The 17,809-nt window shown below is 42.3% G+C and overlaps 1 protein-coding gene across 1 annotated transcript in view; it reads right to left on the bottom strand.

Moving 5' to 3' along the window:
- Positions 1-504: 504 nt before the first annotated feature.
- The window catches only part of LOC138789194 (uncharacterized), a 29,478-nt gene continuing 12,173 nt past the window's right edge, over positions 505-17,809 (bottom strand). The window contains exon 6 of the mRNA XM_069967801.1: positions 505-827. Within this exon, the coding sequence (XP_069823902.1) occupies positions 505-827 (323 nt within the window). The remainder of the gene's footprint in view (positions 828-17,809) is intronic.

Here is a 17,809-nt window from a genome sequence, read left to right as displayed (position 1 = left end):
AAAGGCTCTTCTTGTGCATATTCATGTTTCCCAGGGGGCAATGCACCTAGGATTTCACTGAATTGAGTGCTTTCACTAGCAGCCGGCAGTGTTATAGTTTGGCTGGTCTCTCTGAGATCAGCGATCTGTTTCTCATCTTTACAAGGACTTTGTTGGTTTCTTAATTTCCGAAAGAACTATATTGGGTGATAGAGCACCACCTAAGTGCAAGATCAATAGCGGCAGTTCACATTGTCCGGCTCTTCTGGGATGGTAGTGCCGAGACGCTCTTTGCCTATACCTGTGTGTCCTATGAAATCTGGTCTGGATAAGAGTGGTTTCTTATCAAAAAGGTGGTCTTTTTGGACAGGTTTCACATTATATTCAAAAAGACCAAATTTCACCTGACGGATCACATGGATGGATTAAATCATATATTATACATTGATCATTTTCGTTTAAATGACCACCCCCATAGAAGATGCAGATTTTGTGGTCTTTGTTTCAGCTTTATGGCTATGACCATCAGTCACCTTTCTTATGTAATGTCCATGTGACGCCTTCATCATCTTCTTCATCTGATGTTCCCTGGTGATCAACTTTACACCGGAATATCTTCCCATAGTCTTCCTCTATAACAGTGACCCTCACACAGCTGGTGGTGGAGAATAATCCATCTTCACCTTTTTGAGCCTCACTGCTTATTGATGGTAACGTTTCCTCCTCTTTGTACCAGATGACATTTATGTATCGTGGATGAAAGGAGTGAATTCTGCAGCTTAGCTCCACATGGTCCCCGACATTGTAGGATTCCTGGTCGGCCTCTATTGGATCCAGAACAGGTGGAGCTACAGATAGAGAGAATAAAGGAACCTTGTCAGATTTGGGAAAGTTGAAATAATAAGTGTGAATAGGATCCATGGCAGATGCAATTGGTCACCATGCTTAGAAAACAGGTGTCGGACCCCTCTGTCCTTTGATCATGATGCGCCAAGTGCTTAAGATGGCAAACAGTGAAGGCCTTTAGGCCTGCCATCTTAGTACTCCTAGTACACCCTGTCTTTGCAGTAGTCAAATCGCCATACACTGCAATACATTATTATTGCAGTGTACTGTACATGTGATCAAGCTATTTTTTTTTTTTTAATTTTAAAAGAAAAGAAAGTAAGAGGAATTAATAACACAACCTTTCCTTTTTATCATATAAATAAATTTAATGGGAACCTGTCAGCCAGGAGACCAGGGCCAAGCCCACACAAACCCTTAAGGGAAAAGTCACTGTCTTGGACAAAGTCATGGACTTTAAAAAAAAAAATTGTTTGGGAGGAGGTGGGTGAACATAACAACACACGTCGGTGTGTGCTATGCTTTGCTCCGGTCCCTGGCTGCCTCCTGGTCTAGAGAGGTGACTTGGGACGTGACATGTCAGGCCTGCTCAGAAAGTCAGCAACCATAGCGGGGTCCTGCCTTGGCCACTGACTGGCTGAATGGGCCTGACATGTCACGTCCCAGATCTCACTCAGACCTAGCAACAGCCGGGGATCGGGAATAGAAGTGGAGGACAGTGGACACTATGTTGTTATGTTTACCCACCTCACCCCCAGATGTCGCCTTTAACAGAGCACTGGATACTTACCCCATCCTCCTGGTCCGTTGCCAAGGAATCACCTCTGCTGGTCTTTGCTCTCATTTTGCTGACGTGCAGAGATGAGTCCATTGGAAATGGGAAATCACTGCTCATCTCGTCTCCTTAGCATAATGAGCGCAAAGACCAGTGGTGGCGATTGCTAGGCGATGGGACCGACATCCGGAGTATCCGGCACTCTGTTAGGGCGTAGGGTGGGCTCTGCCCTGGTCTCTCGGCTGACAGGTTTCTTTTAAAAAAATGACTGCAGCAAGAATTTCAGAAAAATCCATTTCGCTAATAACATGGACCCACCCTAAGCCGAGACCGTACGAGGAGCCGGACAACTTATCTAAGAGATGGAGGAGAAGGATGAGATAACTGGTGACATCTTATAGAGATCAGTAGTAAGACAATCCATTCCTACCCATACCTCCCAACTTTAGGCGAGAGGAAAGAGGGACATGGATACGCCCCTAACCCCACCCAAAGACACGCCCCTAAACCACAAGACACGCCCCTAAATCAGTCATAAACGCGACGTTTCGGTGAGTCGATCGCCATTTTCACACTTCAAAATGGTGATTGACTCGCCGAAACGCAGCATTTGTGTGTTTGCTGTGCTGCACTATTTGTTAATGCTTTGCATGTTGATGGAATAAACACTTCTTTCTCTATCTCTCTCCTATCTATCTATCTCCTATCTATCTATCTCCTATCTATCTATCTATCTATCTCCTATCTATCTATCTATTTATCTATCTATCTCTATCTATCTGTCTCCTATCTATCTATCTCCTATCTATCTCCTATCTATCTCCTATCTATCTATCTATCTATCTATCTATCTCCTATCTATCTATCTATCTTTCTATCTATCTATCTATCTATCTATCTATCTATCTATCTATCTCCTATCTATCTATCTATCTATCTATCTCTCTCCTATCTATCTCTCTCCTATCTATCTATCTATCTATCTATCTATCTATCTATCTATCTATCTATCTCTATCTATCTATCTCCTATCTATCTATCTCCTATCTATCTATCTATCTATCTATCTATCTATCTATCTATCTATCTATCTATCTATCTATCTATCTCCTATCTATCTATCTATCTATCTATCTCCTATCTATCTATCTCCTATCTATCTATCTCCTATCTATCTATCTATCTATCTATCTATCTATCTATCTATCTATCTATCTCTCTCCTATCTATCTCTCTCCTATCTATCTATCTATCTATCTATCTATCTATCTATCTATCTCTATCTATCTGTCTCCTATCTATCTATCTATCTATCTATCTATCTATCTATCTATCTATCTATCTATCTATCTATCTATCTATCTTTCTCCTATCTATCATCTATCTCTAGTTAGATAGATAGATAGATAGATAGATTGATAGATAGATAGATAGATAGATAGATAGATAGATAGATAGATAGGAGATAGATAGATAGATAGATAGATAGATAGATAGGAGATAGATAGATGATAGATAGGAGATAGATAGGAGACAGACAGATAGATAGATAGGAGATGGATAGATAGATAGATAGGAGATAGATAGGAGACAGACAGATAGATAGGAGATAGATAGATAGATAGATAGATAGATAGATAGGAGATAGATAGATAGAAGATAGGTAGGTAGATAGACAGACAGGTAGGAGATAGGTAGGTAGATAGTCTATCTATCTACCTATCTAAGTAAAGCCCCCCTGTGTACCAGAAAAATAAAAAAGGATACTGACATGGCAGCACAGCAGTGGCTTTCTCCCCAGTAGTGGCTACTTGCACACCTCACACACAGCTCCCAGCCCCCGCAGCTCCTATGTCCAGTCCCGCGGCCCCTGCACTCTCTTCTCTCCTGCTTGTCCCAGACAGGTGAGCTCATCAGCAGCGAGGAGAAGATAAGCAGGGGAGAAGATAAGCAGGGAAGATGAATGCCAGTGCCGCGGGGCTGGAGATAAGAGCTTCGGGGGCTGGGCGGTATGTGAGCTGCCCGCTCAGAGCTTTGAAAGGGACAGAGAATGTGACCTGTCAGTGGCCACTGACTGATACTGAAGGCCGCAGCTGCTGAGTGTCAGATGGCCTTCAGTGTCAGTCAGTGGTCAGTGTGTGGCAGCAGCGGCACCCCCCTCCCACATGTAACTGCGGCACCCCCCAGGGACCGCTCACTATGTCCAACCCCTTCCCTGCCAGCTAGCCTCCCCCCACCATCCCTGGAATAAGGACGTACTCACTGCAGTTGTGTGCTTCAGCCCTCCAGCGTCTCCTTCCATCTCGGCTCTGGGCAGACATCACTCCTCTGCTCCGCGCGGGAACGCAGGGGATGAGAGAGGCCTCTAGTGACCGGAGGCAGAATGCAGCTTCCGGCCACTAGAGGGAGCTGTGCACAGCCCGTATCTGCGAGCGCTCCATCAGGAGCGCTCACAGTTAAAGGGACAGGTATGTTTTGGGAAGCGGGACACAAGGGGGCCGTTCCGGGACTGTGCCGCTGAATCCGGGACGGTTGGGAGGTATGCCTACCTGTCACCCGCAGCGTCACTGCTTTACGGATCGGAGATTCCAGAGCTTCATGGTGAACTTCCAAAATAAGCTTAGTTCCATGATGTTTATATACATCAGGTGTTATAGATATAGAGCAGATACAGCTGGAGACATTATTCTTCGATGATGTTATAAGAGGTTCCAACACCAGATGAGAAGGTCTCAATAATGGAGTAGCCTCATCCTTGCTTTCTGGCAGTTTGTTGGACCACGACGATACTAGATTCTCGTCACTGACTTCGTTTAAATATAAGGAGAAAGCAATATATTTTGGACGGAAGTTTACTATAGTACAGGCCAGAGATGTCTCTTTATTATGGATCAGGGCAGGTCCAACGATGTCCCAAACCTCAGGTGGAGCTGCCAAAATAATTACATATAGCGTCTATTAGAACATTGTATGATAACTGTTTCTTAGCAATAATAAATCCTAGGTCCCTTATTAAGGCTGCGTTCACACTACGTATATTTCAGTCAGTATTGTGGTCCTCATATTGCAACCAAAACCAGGAGTGGATTGAAAACACAGAAAGGATCTGTTCACATAATGTTGTAATTGAGTGGATGGCCGTCATTTAATGGCAAATATTTGCTGTTATTTTAAAACAACGGCTGTTATATTGAAATAATGGCCGTTATTTACTGTTATATGGCGGCCATCCACTCAATTTCAACATTGTGGGGACAAATCCTTTCTTTGTTTTTAATCCACTCCTGGTTTTGGTTGCAATATGAGGACCACAATACTGACTGAAATATACGTAGTGTGAACCCAGCCTTATACATCTATGAGCGATCTATGCACATAAGTATGGCTGCTTACATTTATATTACTGATAAAACGTCGCACTTTATGGGTACGAAATTGCTGTTTTTTGACCAGACCTCTGACTGTACGCTTGTTTGCACTTTATATACAACTTATATACAGCTTTTACCTCTTTTAATATAAATTGTGTACACAAAGAACAAGGACAGTAACAGCAGCAGCAGGATCCCAGATACAATCCCAACGATTTGACCGATACCATGACCGCTATCTAGAAGAATATAAAACAAATACGGTACAAGAAATTAGCATTTATATTTAGTCTTCTACTCTGATCGGTGGGAAAATAATTCCCCATAGGAACCTCCATTTATGTATTACCAACGTGTCAACTGGACACACATGTACACCCCAGGTGGCCATAAATGTCAATTTGCTCCCAGTTACATGGCTGGGATTGGATATCTCCCATTCTGGCCATTTCAGTGGGATGTCAGCTGATAGCGAGCACCCATTGTGTAAATGTAATGTGTGAAGTGTGCAGGTCGCTCAACGCATATACGAAATGTACTCATCAGAACACTGTGCTTGACCACCACAGACATGTAGCTAGATGAGCCAATGGTCTGCAGATAAATCCCATGTCTCTAGTCAGCTTCAAAGTAGCCGTACACCCTATACTGTGTGTATATATATATATATATATATATATATATATATATATATATATATATAATGGTTGATTATGCATGTGCTACTTTTGGATATAGGGGAATAAGCTGCGGATAGTTGCTTATGACAGAAGCTTATGTCCTGTTAAAATATATGCCATTGGTCGGAATTCAGAAGACCCCCCACACTCCTTTAAATAGTCAACCAGTCCCTCTAAAACTGCCAAGTTCCATCAGTGTTCTTGGATTGTTTATGGTTATACCACACTGGACCTTGATGTCAGATGTATAGATACGTAATTGATAAGGTTGTAGAGTACTTCAAGACCTGTGTCATGACACTGCTGGTGGATATCGGACAGGGTAGACAGTGGACCCTGTCCCAGTCCACTGTCCCCGCCTATTTGCCTCGGTCCGCCCTAGGCGGCTGCAGGCAACTGGGTGACAGTCCCTGACTTGTGATACATACAAACAATGGACACAGACTAGATGAACAAACAAATAATGGAGAGTCAGATAGTCGAGGTCAAACCTAATGGGCAGCAGAGGTACCGAATCACAAACCAAAGAGAAGTCAGGTCACAATAGCCAAAGTTTAACCAAGCGGGCAGCAAAGTACAGAGTCATAGACAAGGGGGTAGTCAGATCACAGAGGTGAGTAGAGGAACGCGCTTCGGGCAGGACTCTGGCCCCATGAGGATGTCGCTGGAGCATGGGTAGGTAAGGGTCTTACAACCAGATTATATCCTTACACCAGATATACATTAGATTCTGCAAAAGTACATGCAAAAGTACATACCTAGCACAGGCTGCACCGATATAGTAACATTACAGGTGAGGGCATATTCTTTCAGTGACCTGTGGCTGATCACACAGGAATATACATCTCCATCCTCCTCACTGCTCATAGGTCTTACAGACAGCAGACTTGTCACATTGTAGGTTCCATCATGGTTCTGTACTGGTATACTGGTGCAGGTCCGGTTATCCAGTTTGGATTTGTTGGACGAAGCTTCACTGTATTTCACCCAACGTATTTTCACAGGTTCTGGATAGAAGCCGCTCACATCACAGGTAAGAGATGTCTTTGTGTCTAGAATCATCTCTAGTCTGGAGTCACTCACTGCACAAGTCGGTACGGCTGAGGAGGAACAGAGACACAGAAATAGGAACGGACATAAAATAACAAAATCTTAAAGCGTCACTGTCGTTTCATTTTTTGTTGTTGCCTAAATCAATAGTCCAGGCGATTTTGAGAAACTTTGTGATTGGGTTTATTAGCCGAAAAATGCATTTTTATCATGAGAGTCAGTTGAAGCTCCCCCCCCCCCCTCCCTGTCTTCATGGTTCTCTATGGAGAGGGGAGGGGTGGAGGGAGACGAGGCACCAAAACAGAACAACAAAGAGTTAATTTACAGCTACATCACCTATCTCCTCTGAAGTCAGCACTGACCTCTCTGACCTCTGAATACCGGCTTTCACACAGCTCCCGCTAATCCCGTAATCCTTTGTTCTCTGCTCTCTGCTGGCGACTAATCTCCTAAAGAGTCAATAGAACTAAGGAAGGAGGAGGAGGAGGAAGAAGAAGAAGTAGTTGTGGGAAGCTAGCAGACCCCTTGGTCATCACACTTTGTTCCACCATTGTACTTACCTGACACCTCCATAGTGACTTTCCTTGTTGCTTTCTCAGGAGTGACGATAACAGTGCAGGTGTATTCTCCTTCATCACTGGGCTGTATATTGGATATATACAGGCTGCCGTCTCCTCCTATAAGGCCACTGTCTGGTATATGTGACCGAAGTCTGGTTTGGATATGATCTCCAGCGTGGAACCAATAGACAGGTTTTTCTCCTTTCAACGTTGTTAGAGTCCAACGGACAGAAACCGTAGAGAGATCCAGAGGTGACTCCTCATATCCATAGAAGAGACAAGGGAGGGTTATATTGTGACCTGGAGGTGTCTCTATAGTAGAATCTGTCCTGCGGATTTGTAATAAACCTGGAAGACAGACAAGGGTCACTTAGTTTAGTAACATCTACTTAGTTTAGTAGTTTAAAACATATCTTGCCATGGCCATTTCACGCGCATGCGCGCTTCATCAGATGATCTGATGAAACGCGCATGCGCGTGAAATGGCCATCATGACTATGCTGTGAAGCGGTATGGTGTATGTTTTGGCAAGATATGTTTTTCAGAGCTTTTAATTGCACCCTGGAATAAAGCAACTTTCAACAGATGGGTGAGTGCCCTCAGCTTTTTTTCTACTTACTGGACTGTGTAGATGTATGTGTCTTTTGCCTATGAGGAGCACCTCGTTGCTGATTGGCATTAGCCCATTATACGTCCTTCTAACTGCATATGTATTACAATATAGAAGTAGGTGCCGGTGAACTTCTTCATTAACCCCATCCTATAATCATAGAGACGAGTGCAGGGAGGGGATAGAGAGGACTGTGCAGCCGCGACTTCATGGATATACAGTTCATATACAATATACACTGTGTATAATATATGTAGCATATCTATGGCTGCATAATGAATTGATGTACGGGGGTATATTACATAATACATATATAGGGGCACTCGGGGAGGTTTATCAAACATGGTGTAAAGTGAAACTGGCTCAGTTGCCCCTAGCAACCAATCAGATTCCACCTTTCATTTTACTAACAGTCTGTGAGGAATGAAAGGTGGAATCTGATTGGTTGCTAGGGGCAACTGAGCCAGTTTCACTTTACACCATGTTTGATAAATCTCCTCCAATGTGTATAAAAAAAAAACATGTATGGGGGGGGGGGGGGGGGGGGGAGATTATTTCATTCATATACGTGGGGCACAGTGTATATCAAATTTATGTGGGGGAGTATAGTATATAACTTACATATGGCAGCATTCTATATAGTTTATATATGCAGCACAGTGCGTAATGAATTTACGTATGGGGGTATATTATATCATTTATATACGGGGGCACCGTGTATAATGAATTTATATATGGGGGTATATTATATCATAAATGGGGGCACCATACACCTGGGTCTACTGAGAGCAGGTGTATTCAGTGTGATGGTGTACATGCAGGGCCGGCGTCAGCACCCGGCTAAGTAGGGCAAATGCCGGGGCCCCCAGCTCCTCTAGGGGCCCACTCCCGTTTGTTACTACATTTTTTTTGTTAGTAAAAAAGAAAAAAAAGTGTAGTAACAAAGAGGACTGGGCCCCTAGAGGCCGCATGTGACAGTTAGGGGCCCGCCGATCCATACTGGGGCCCCCGAGCACCTGTCCTCCATCACAAATCTTCCCTACAGCCGAGTAGGAAAGAGGACCTTTGAGTCTGAAGGACCTTTGATGATGTCACGGGTCATGTGATCGGACACATGACCTGAGGGCAGCAGGTAGGCTCTGCAAACTAAGTGTCCTGTATGTGCTGGTTCTTCTACTTGTTTTGTGTATAGAGGTCCTGCTGTAATATATCTATATCTATTACAGCAGGATATATATATATATATATATATATATATATATATATATATATATATATTACAGCAGGACCTCTATACAGAAAACAACTAGATATCTGTATCTATCTATCTATCTATCTATCTATCTATCTCCTATCTATCTATCTATCTATCTATCTATCTATCTATCTATCTCCTATCTATCTCCTATCTATCTCCTATCTATCTATCTATCTCCTATCTATCTATCTATCTATCTATCTATCTATCTATCTATCTATCTCCTATCTATCTATCTATCTATCTATCTATCTCCTATCTATCTATCTATCTCCTATCTATCTATCTATCTCCTATCTATCTATCTATCTATCTATCTATCTATCTCCTATCTATCTATCTATCTATCTATCTATCTATCTATCTATCTGTCTGTCTGTCTGTCTATCTATCTATCTATCTATCTATCTATCTATCTATCTATCTATCTATCTCCTATCTATCTCCTATCTATCTATCTCCTATCTATCTATCTCCTATCTATCTATCTATCTATCTATCTATCTATCTATCTATCTATCTCCTATCTATCTATCTCCTATCTATCTATCTATCTATCTATCTATCTATCTATCTATCTATCTATCTATCTATTTCCCTATCTTCTATCTATCATATGAACATGGTGAGACCTCTAGTTCTCCTATATTCAGGCCCTGCAGTGATATACAGTGTGTGTGTGTGTGTGTGTGTGTATATATATATATATATATATATATATATATATATATATATATATATATATATATATACACACACTGTATATCACTGCAGGGCCTGAATATAGGAGAACTAGAGGTCTCACCATGTTCATATTATAAATATATATATATATATATATATATATATATATATATATATATATAATGCTGGTGCTGCTAGTTCTCTAGTATACAGCTCCTGCTCTGTGTGTGTGTATATATACACACACACACACACACACACACAGAAGGAGCTGTATACTAGAGAACTAGCAGCACCAGCATGATATATATATATATTCCTGTCACTGTGTCTGACTCCTCCAGAGTCCTGACTACTGCAGAGATCAGGAGATACAGGAGGAGAAAGATATGCAGCAGCTGCATGTTTCTTCTGCTGCAAATCTTTCCTCGCCTGTCTCTCCATGATTTGCTCCTCAAAGGGGCCCGCCGAGGCTCTGTCGCCCAAGGGCCCACAAAAAGCTGGAGCCGGCCCTGTGTACATGTTGTCTATCACTGTCTCCTGCATGTATATGTATATACTGTAGGCCAACACAATGTATACATGTAGCAGCAGGTATACTGAGGGTCCCTGGGTGTGAGACCACTCAGAGTCCCTCGCCCCCTTCTAGCTCTGGCTGCCTGTCACCCCAGCCTCGTGCTCCATTGTCTCTCTGAGTCTATAGGGTCACACAGGCTGAATACATAAGGAATCTATGGTGTCTGCTCTCATAGGCCTACTCTTCATTCTCTGGTCTTATAATAGATGAGACTTACCAGCTGCTGGATGGAGGAGGCTGAGGAGTGTAACCCCCATCATCAGGAGGAGCCTCCGCTCTGTGATCTGGGTGTCTGCCATCCTTCTGAGTTACTCTCCCAGCACGGGTATGGGGGAGGAGACGGGGCCACGTGCTGTGTGTATACTGTCCTGCTATGCTGTGTTTCTACTGTCCTGGCAGCACATGAGCTTTGTAATTGCGACATGGCCTCCATCCTCCATTCCAGCCTCTAAATGGCGCTCTGTCCTTTTGGTGGCTTGCCCTGTGCCCATATGGCACATTATGTCCACATGTGGGGTATTTTCGTTCTCAGAAGAAATTACCCAACACGTTTTGTGTTCATTTTCTTTTTTAACCCCTTGTGGAAATAGAAAAAAATCAAGGCTAGACCAACATTTAGTGTAAAAAATGTTTTTAATTTTTACACTAAATCATTGATCTTGTCTTGATTTTTTCATTTTCACAAGGGGTTAAAAGATAAAAAAAAAACACAAAATGTGTAGCGCAATTTCCCAGTCAGTAAGTCAGTAAATACCCCACATGTGGACATAAAGCGCCATGCGGGTGCAGGGCAAGCCTCTGAAGGGAAGGAGCGCCATTTGGATTTTGGAGTCTGGATTTGGCTGGAATGGATTTTGAGGGCCTTGATGCAGTTGAAACCCCCCACATGTGACCCTATTCTGGAAACTACACCCCTCAAGGAACCTAACAAGGGGTGCATTATGAATATCGAATATTTGTGCCGTGAATGTGAAAAAATGAAAAATTTCCCTTTCACGTCACATTGTTCCACATTTGTGCCCGTCACCAGTGGGGTTCATATGCTCACTGCCCCCCTTGTTAGATTCCTTGAGGGGTGTAGTTCGCATAATGGGGTCACTTGTCGGGGGTTTCCAGTGTCTTGGCAGCACGAGGGCTCTGTAAATGGCCCTTGAAATCCTTTCCAGTGAAATCCAGCTTCCAAAAGCCAATTGGCGCTCCTTCCCTTTGGAGGCTCGTCCTGCGCCCGCTTGGCACTTTATGTCCACATGTGGGGTATTTCTGTACTCGGGAGAAACTGTGCTACACGTTTGGTGTTTTTTTTTCTTTTATCCCCTTGTAAAAATGAAAAATTGAAGGTTTTAGTGTAAAAATATAGAATTTTTCCTTTTTCACGCCACATTGTACTGAAAATCTGTGAAGCACCTGTGGGGTCCAGATGCTCACCGCACCCCTTGTTACATTCCTTGAGGGGTGCAGTTTTCTAAAGGGTGTCCCTTTAGGGGTGTTTTTTAGGTTTTGGCACCCCAGAGCCTCTTCCAACCTGAAGTGGTACAGTCAGAAATGACCAAATATAACGGAGCCATTGAAATGCACTAGGCGCTCCTTTGTATCTGAGGCTTGTGGTTGCGTCAAATAACGCAATAGGGCCACATGTGGGGTATTTCTATAAACTGCAGAAATGGGGCGATCAATATTGGGGTGCATTTCTCTGGTAATAGGTTTATAATTATGAAAAATATTGGATTACAATAAAATCTCTGCACAGAAAATTTAAATTTCAAATTTCTTACATACTTAGCTTTTATTTCTGTGACTCTCCTAAAGGGTTAAAAAACTTTCTGGATGTGCTTTTGCAGAGTTTAGGGGGTGCAGTTTCTGAAATGGGGTGCTGTGTGGGGATTTCTAACATACAGGCCCCTCAAATACACTTGAAATCTGAACAGGTCCCTAAAAATATCTGATTTTGAAATTTTACTGAAAATTTGGAAAATTGCTGCTAATGTTTTAAGCTTCCTATTGTCTAAAAAAATGAAATATAGTTAAAGAAATGCCGCCAACATAAAGTAGACATGTTGCTAATGCTATTTAATATGACATTTCTGATGCATAACCATTTTCTGTATAAATATGAACCAATGTAGAGGGCTCTCTAGAAGCGGGTGGTATGTTGCGAACACTGTGGAGACATATGACTTATGCACCTATATAGATTGTACATCAACATTTATTACTTAAATTCATATATCATGTTTGGTCTGAATCTTATCAGTCGATCATCGCTATAAAAAACCTTGTATAGGTCAAACTTGTAATAGAAAACAATCTAAATACATAGAAAATACATAAAAATCCTAACTAGTATAAAGATATAAAAAGGTAGAACAATGGAAGAGTAAAAATCTGTATAATAAAATCTATGTGTATGGGGAGCCTAGTGAAGTTGCCTGCGCCGGGCCCAGCGCAGGCAGCTCACCTGAGTGAATTTAGCGGTAGTCCCGAATCTCAAGGTCTGGCATGAGCTCGTATCGCTGTGTAGCCGTTAAAATAATTGTATCAATATTAATGTCTTGGTTAGATGGTTTTGCTTTTCAGGTTATACACATTGGAGGTAAGATAAAGTGATACTTGAATGACAAATGGTGGGATGTCCACCTCTCACCCTGTTGGTGGTAGCTCTCACGGTCCGATATGGTATTGTAGCGGTAGTCCGTGTCTCAGTCAGTTCGGCTTCTTTGAGATCCGTGCAATTGAGATCTGATTCAGCACAGTGAGCTATCTCATGCTGTTTGCGGCGTCCGCATGCATGTGAGCGCGCGCTCTTACTAACTGCCGCTTGGTTTGAATGTCCAGGCAGATACGGCTTAAGTTCGGGATCTATACTCCAAAATCAGTAGATTTTAAAAGGCTCTGTTATCCTTGATTCTTGAACGCGTTTCAGGAGGTCTACTTGCTCCTTTCCTCAGCAAAGAACTTTGGATAAACTTAGGATTCCATCCTTAGGGGTTAGGTGAAGCAGACCTCCACTATTTTTCATTTTCTGTATAAGCAGAAAAGTTTCAAAGTTGGAAAAATGCATTTTTTTCACAATTTTTCTTTTTTTTTTTTCATAAAGATTCGTTATAAGTATCGACTTCAATTTACCAGAAATGTAAAGTACAATATGTCACGAGAAAACAATCTCAGAATCAGCCGGATAGGTAAAAGCATCCCGAAGTTATTAATAAATAAAGTGACACTGGTCATATTCATAAAATTTGTCTCGGTCCTTAAGGCCATTTCAAGCCCGGTCCTTAAGGGGTTAAAAGACCATAGTGCTTACATTTTTTTTTCACCTTTTATTTTTCTTTTCTTGACACCGATTGTTCTTTGGAACGACACTCTTCATGTCATAAAATTTTCAGCAAAACTGGAAAAAAATCATAATTCAGGTGGGTTTCGTGTTTATAAAGCGTATTTGATTTTACTAGTTTAAAAAAAAATTAAGATGTTAAAAAAAACTGTTCAAAAATAGCTTTGTTATGATCCTTATAACTAGAGATGAGCGAGTAGTGAAATATTCGACTTTCGAGAATTCAAATCGAATAGGCACCGATATTCGACTATTCGAACGAATACTCAATCCCATTATAGTCTATGGGAAAAAAATTCTCGGCACTTGTAAATCCAAATTCAACCACTTGGAGGTCACCAAGTCCCCCATGAAGCCTCCCTAAACGATGCCAACACCTCCGGAATGACACTGGGACATTAGAGGGAGCATGCCTGGGTGCACCCAACACCCCAAAATCACAGTATAATGCCACTCTCCGCAGTTGCGAATGAAAAATATTTGCGAACACTTTACGAACGTTTACGGCAATATTCACACATTTCCTTTGTATTTCTTGTGCAGTGTTACATACATTCATACATTACTTACATTCCAATGTGCGTCCGTAGAGCGTCATGTTATTTGCGCGTATCACGCGTCATGCTGTACGAACGTTACTGCAACAGTATGTTGCCTTTTACTCTGCTACTGGCACAATAGATATCACGTGCCTTTTACTGGGCAACTGCTGCAAGATCTCTCCCTGACTAGGTTGAAAGCTCATCTGCGGTCGAGAGGCGGGCACCAAGTATTTAAGATTCGAGGTCATGTGGTTCAGCCATCCAATGAGGGTAGACGCCGTTTTCGTGCTGCGTGCGTACTCCAAAGGTCCCTCACAGCCTCCCTGCATGGTGATTGGTTTAAAAAAAGCGCCAACTGCGATGGGAGGGCTTTCCCGCTTATTCGTCACACTACTCGATTGTATTCGAATCTTTCGAAACCGTATTTGCTCATCTCTACTTATAACCTTTTTTATATGTGATTTTTTAAATCAGTTTTTATTGCATTTTTTTCTGGGATATTATATGACCAAAAATCATAAATTGCAGTTTGACAGTCCTGTGCGCTTACGCATTTTACTGTGCGAGATAAGAAATGTAATAATTCAATAATTTATATGATTTCACATGTGTCGATACAAAATATGCTTATGCTTTTTTTTTTTAAACATTTTTTTAACCCCTTTATGACTGAGGTCATTGATGCCCAGATGTCCAGGTCACAATGAAGCAATGTTTCTCCCCGCCTTCTAAAAGCCGTAATACTTTTATTTTTCCACCTACAGGGCTGGTTAGGGTGTCATTTTTTGCAGCATGATCTATAGTGTTTATTGGTATCATATTGGTGTAAAAAAATTTTTTTTATAGGTTTTAATTAACTTCATGATACATAAATCAAATAAATACAAAAATCAGCAATTCTGGCGTTTTATTTTATTTTTTTCTGTTCACCGTTCACCGTGTGGGAACAATATTGTTGAATTTCAATAGATCGGACAATTCCACACGCTATGATATATAATATGTTTATTTTTTTACATATTTTTTATTGGGGTTTCAAGGGTTTGAAAAAAAATATTTTTTAATTTCTTTTTTCTTTTACCATTTTTTTTTCTTTTTTTTACACTTTTTCTTACAGTTAAATATGCAATCATTAGATTGCATATACTGATGCATGCTCTGCCATAGCATAACTCAGAACAGACAACACAGCAAGCTGATGCTAGAGGAAAGTTAAGGGTTAATTTTCACACACACAAAGGGGTGGTACTAGAGAACACTGGCAGCGGAGCAGGATACACATGAGGGAACAGAGAGCGGGGAAAGGGGATCCGGTGAATGGGTGAACTACTGTAGATCAAGACCAAAGCAGGAAGACCATCTGTCATTTTATTTATTGCAGGAAGGGGGGGGGGGGGGGTGCACAGAGGAGAGGAAAACACGGACAGGACCAAGAAGACCTTCACTTTTTTGTATTTCTGTACTCTTTATCTCCTGCATAAGGGCCAGTTCACACGGAGTAAAACTGGCGGAATCCCACGACAAAGAATCCCGCCAGCCTCCGTGTCATACAGGCAGTCTATGGGGCCTATTCCACGGAGCGATAATCGGCCCGATTTGGCCGATTATCACTCTGTGGAATAGAGGGAATGATCAGTAGATGATCGTGTCATCGGCTGATCAGTTATTTAGGTTCAAACCTAAAATCACGTTGATTTCGAAACCGACGATTTTGAAACATCATACATTACCTGTCCGGGCTGCAGGTCTTCTCCTTCTCTCCCTGTCCCGCGCTGCAGCAGCACCTGTCTGAGCTGACAGACTGCTCAGCCAATCACTGGCCGGGACCGCCGCGGTCAGTGATTGGCTCAGTGGTCTGTCAGTTCAGACAGCCCCGCTCCGAAGCTGCTGCAGCGCGGGACCGGGAGAGAAGGAGAAAACCTGCAGCCCGGACAGGTAATGTATGAAACAAGGGCTGCAAGGACAATGGTAATGATGTCCCTGCAGCCCTCGCTAAACGATTGTCGGGCCGTGGAATAAGCCCAGTAAACGAGCGCCGATCAAGCAGATTGGCGCTCGTTTACATCATTGATTGGGCCCCCATTGGCCCGTGGAATAGAACCCTATGGGAGGGCTTGTGCGCCTCCTCTCTCCGCTCAGAAGAATTGACCAAGAGGAGAGGCGCGGAGAGATGAGGCACGCCAGCCCTCCCATAGACTGCCTGTATGACACGGGATTCCGCGGCGGAGTGTGAACTGGCGCTAAGACATTGCGGATACTCTGCCTGCTCTAAAACAAACTCACTGCTCACAAAAAATTAGGGATATTTGACTTGTGGGTGAAATGTATGGAAAATGTAAAAAATCTCCATTGATGTTATATCACGGGGAATGTAAGTAGAAGAAGCAATGGTGATTTCCTCACTCAAAAACCAATATACCCCAACATCATGTCACCATCTCTATAACTTGTCACGTGTCCATGAGCATCAGTTACAGATTTTCGCCGAAGTCTCCTGCTGGCACCCCACTCTTCTTGAAAGGCGTCCCTCAGGTCATTGAGGTTCTGGGGTACAGAGTTACCAGCTTTTACACGGCAACTCAACTGATTCCATAGGTTTTCTATAGGATTCAGGTCTGGAGAAAGAGCAAGGGGAGAGAAGGGACGGGGGGGCCTCCTGGTGTGATATAGTATAGCAATCATTTTCACCATATGAGAAGAAAAGGACTTACCTGGTGGAGTTGTGCTAATACATAGGCGCTATCGAGCATGTGAAAGGAAGTATACCGCAGCACCTGCTGGGAAACGCCGACCAAGGGGGGTGTGCGAGACAATGCAATTGTGATCCCAGGGGGATAACTGGACCACGGGCAATCCCAGCGTGTCGTCGGGCGCAGGTATCTGCGTAACCTACGTGATGACGTGTATACGCATGTTACATAAGCCCGTAGTGACGGCGTCTAGGATATGCTATCTACGTTGTTAGTCCTCTGTTACGCAGAAGTCTTACTTTTTCGTAGACTGGAGACATACTAGCCAATGTTTCCTGATTACTGTTACAGTAGCTAAAACAATGATAAATACACTGATTTATAAAATATTATGAACAACTAGGGGATTAAATACATAAATAAATCAATAAATCAATGTTAAAATAAATAATCACTCACAATTGCAATATCTGTAAACTAATAGAGAAAATCTAGCGGCGCCATCTGGTGGTGACACTAAAGAACCACAGTGTGAGATTTTCTTTTATTATCCCTTCTGCTAGTTCTATCTCTCAGTGGCATCTAGTGGAAATAAAAAGCAACTGCAGTATTATGTTTTCTCTATATCGTTATACTAGTTCTATGCATTCATTTAAACCATCAGGGATCAGTGTTTGGATCTGATAAATCCGAAATAATTCCCTTTTAGAGAATTATGAATTGTCATACAATTCATAATTATCCTCATTCTTGTCCTCAAGAAAGTTGCGGAACTTTGTTGAATATGTTTGCATGTACACGGGCTGCACACATACATGTTGCGGACTTGACCCGGAAGTAATCATGATGCTTGTTC

The sequence above is a fragment of the Dendropsophus ebraccatus genome, chromosome 4 (genome assembly GCF_027789765.1).
Source record: "Dendropsophus ebraccatus isolate aDenEbr1 chromosome 4, aDenEbr1.pat, whole genome shotgun sequence".
Lineage (NCBI taxonomy): Eukaryota > Metazoa > Chordata > Amphibia > Anura > Hylidae > Dendropsophus > Dendropsophus ebraccatus.
Note: the sequence above shows the minus strand (reverse complement) of the source record. Positions and strands in the feature narration are given on the sequence as shown.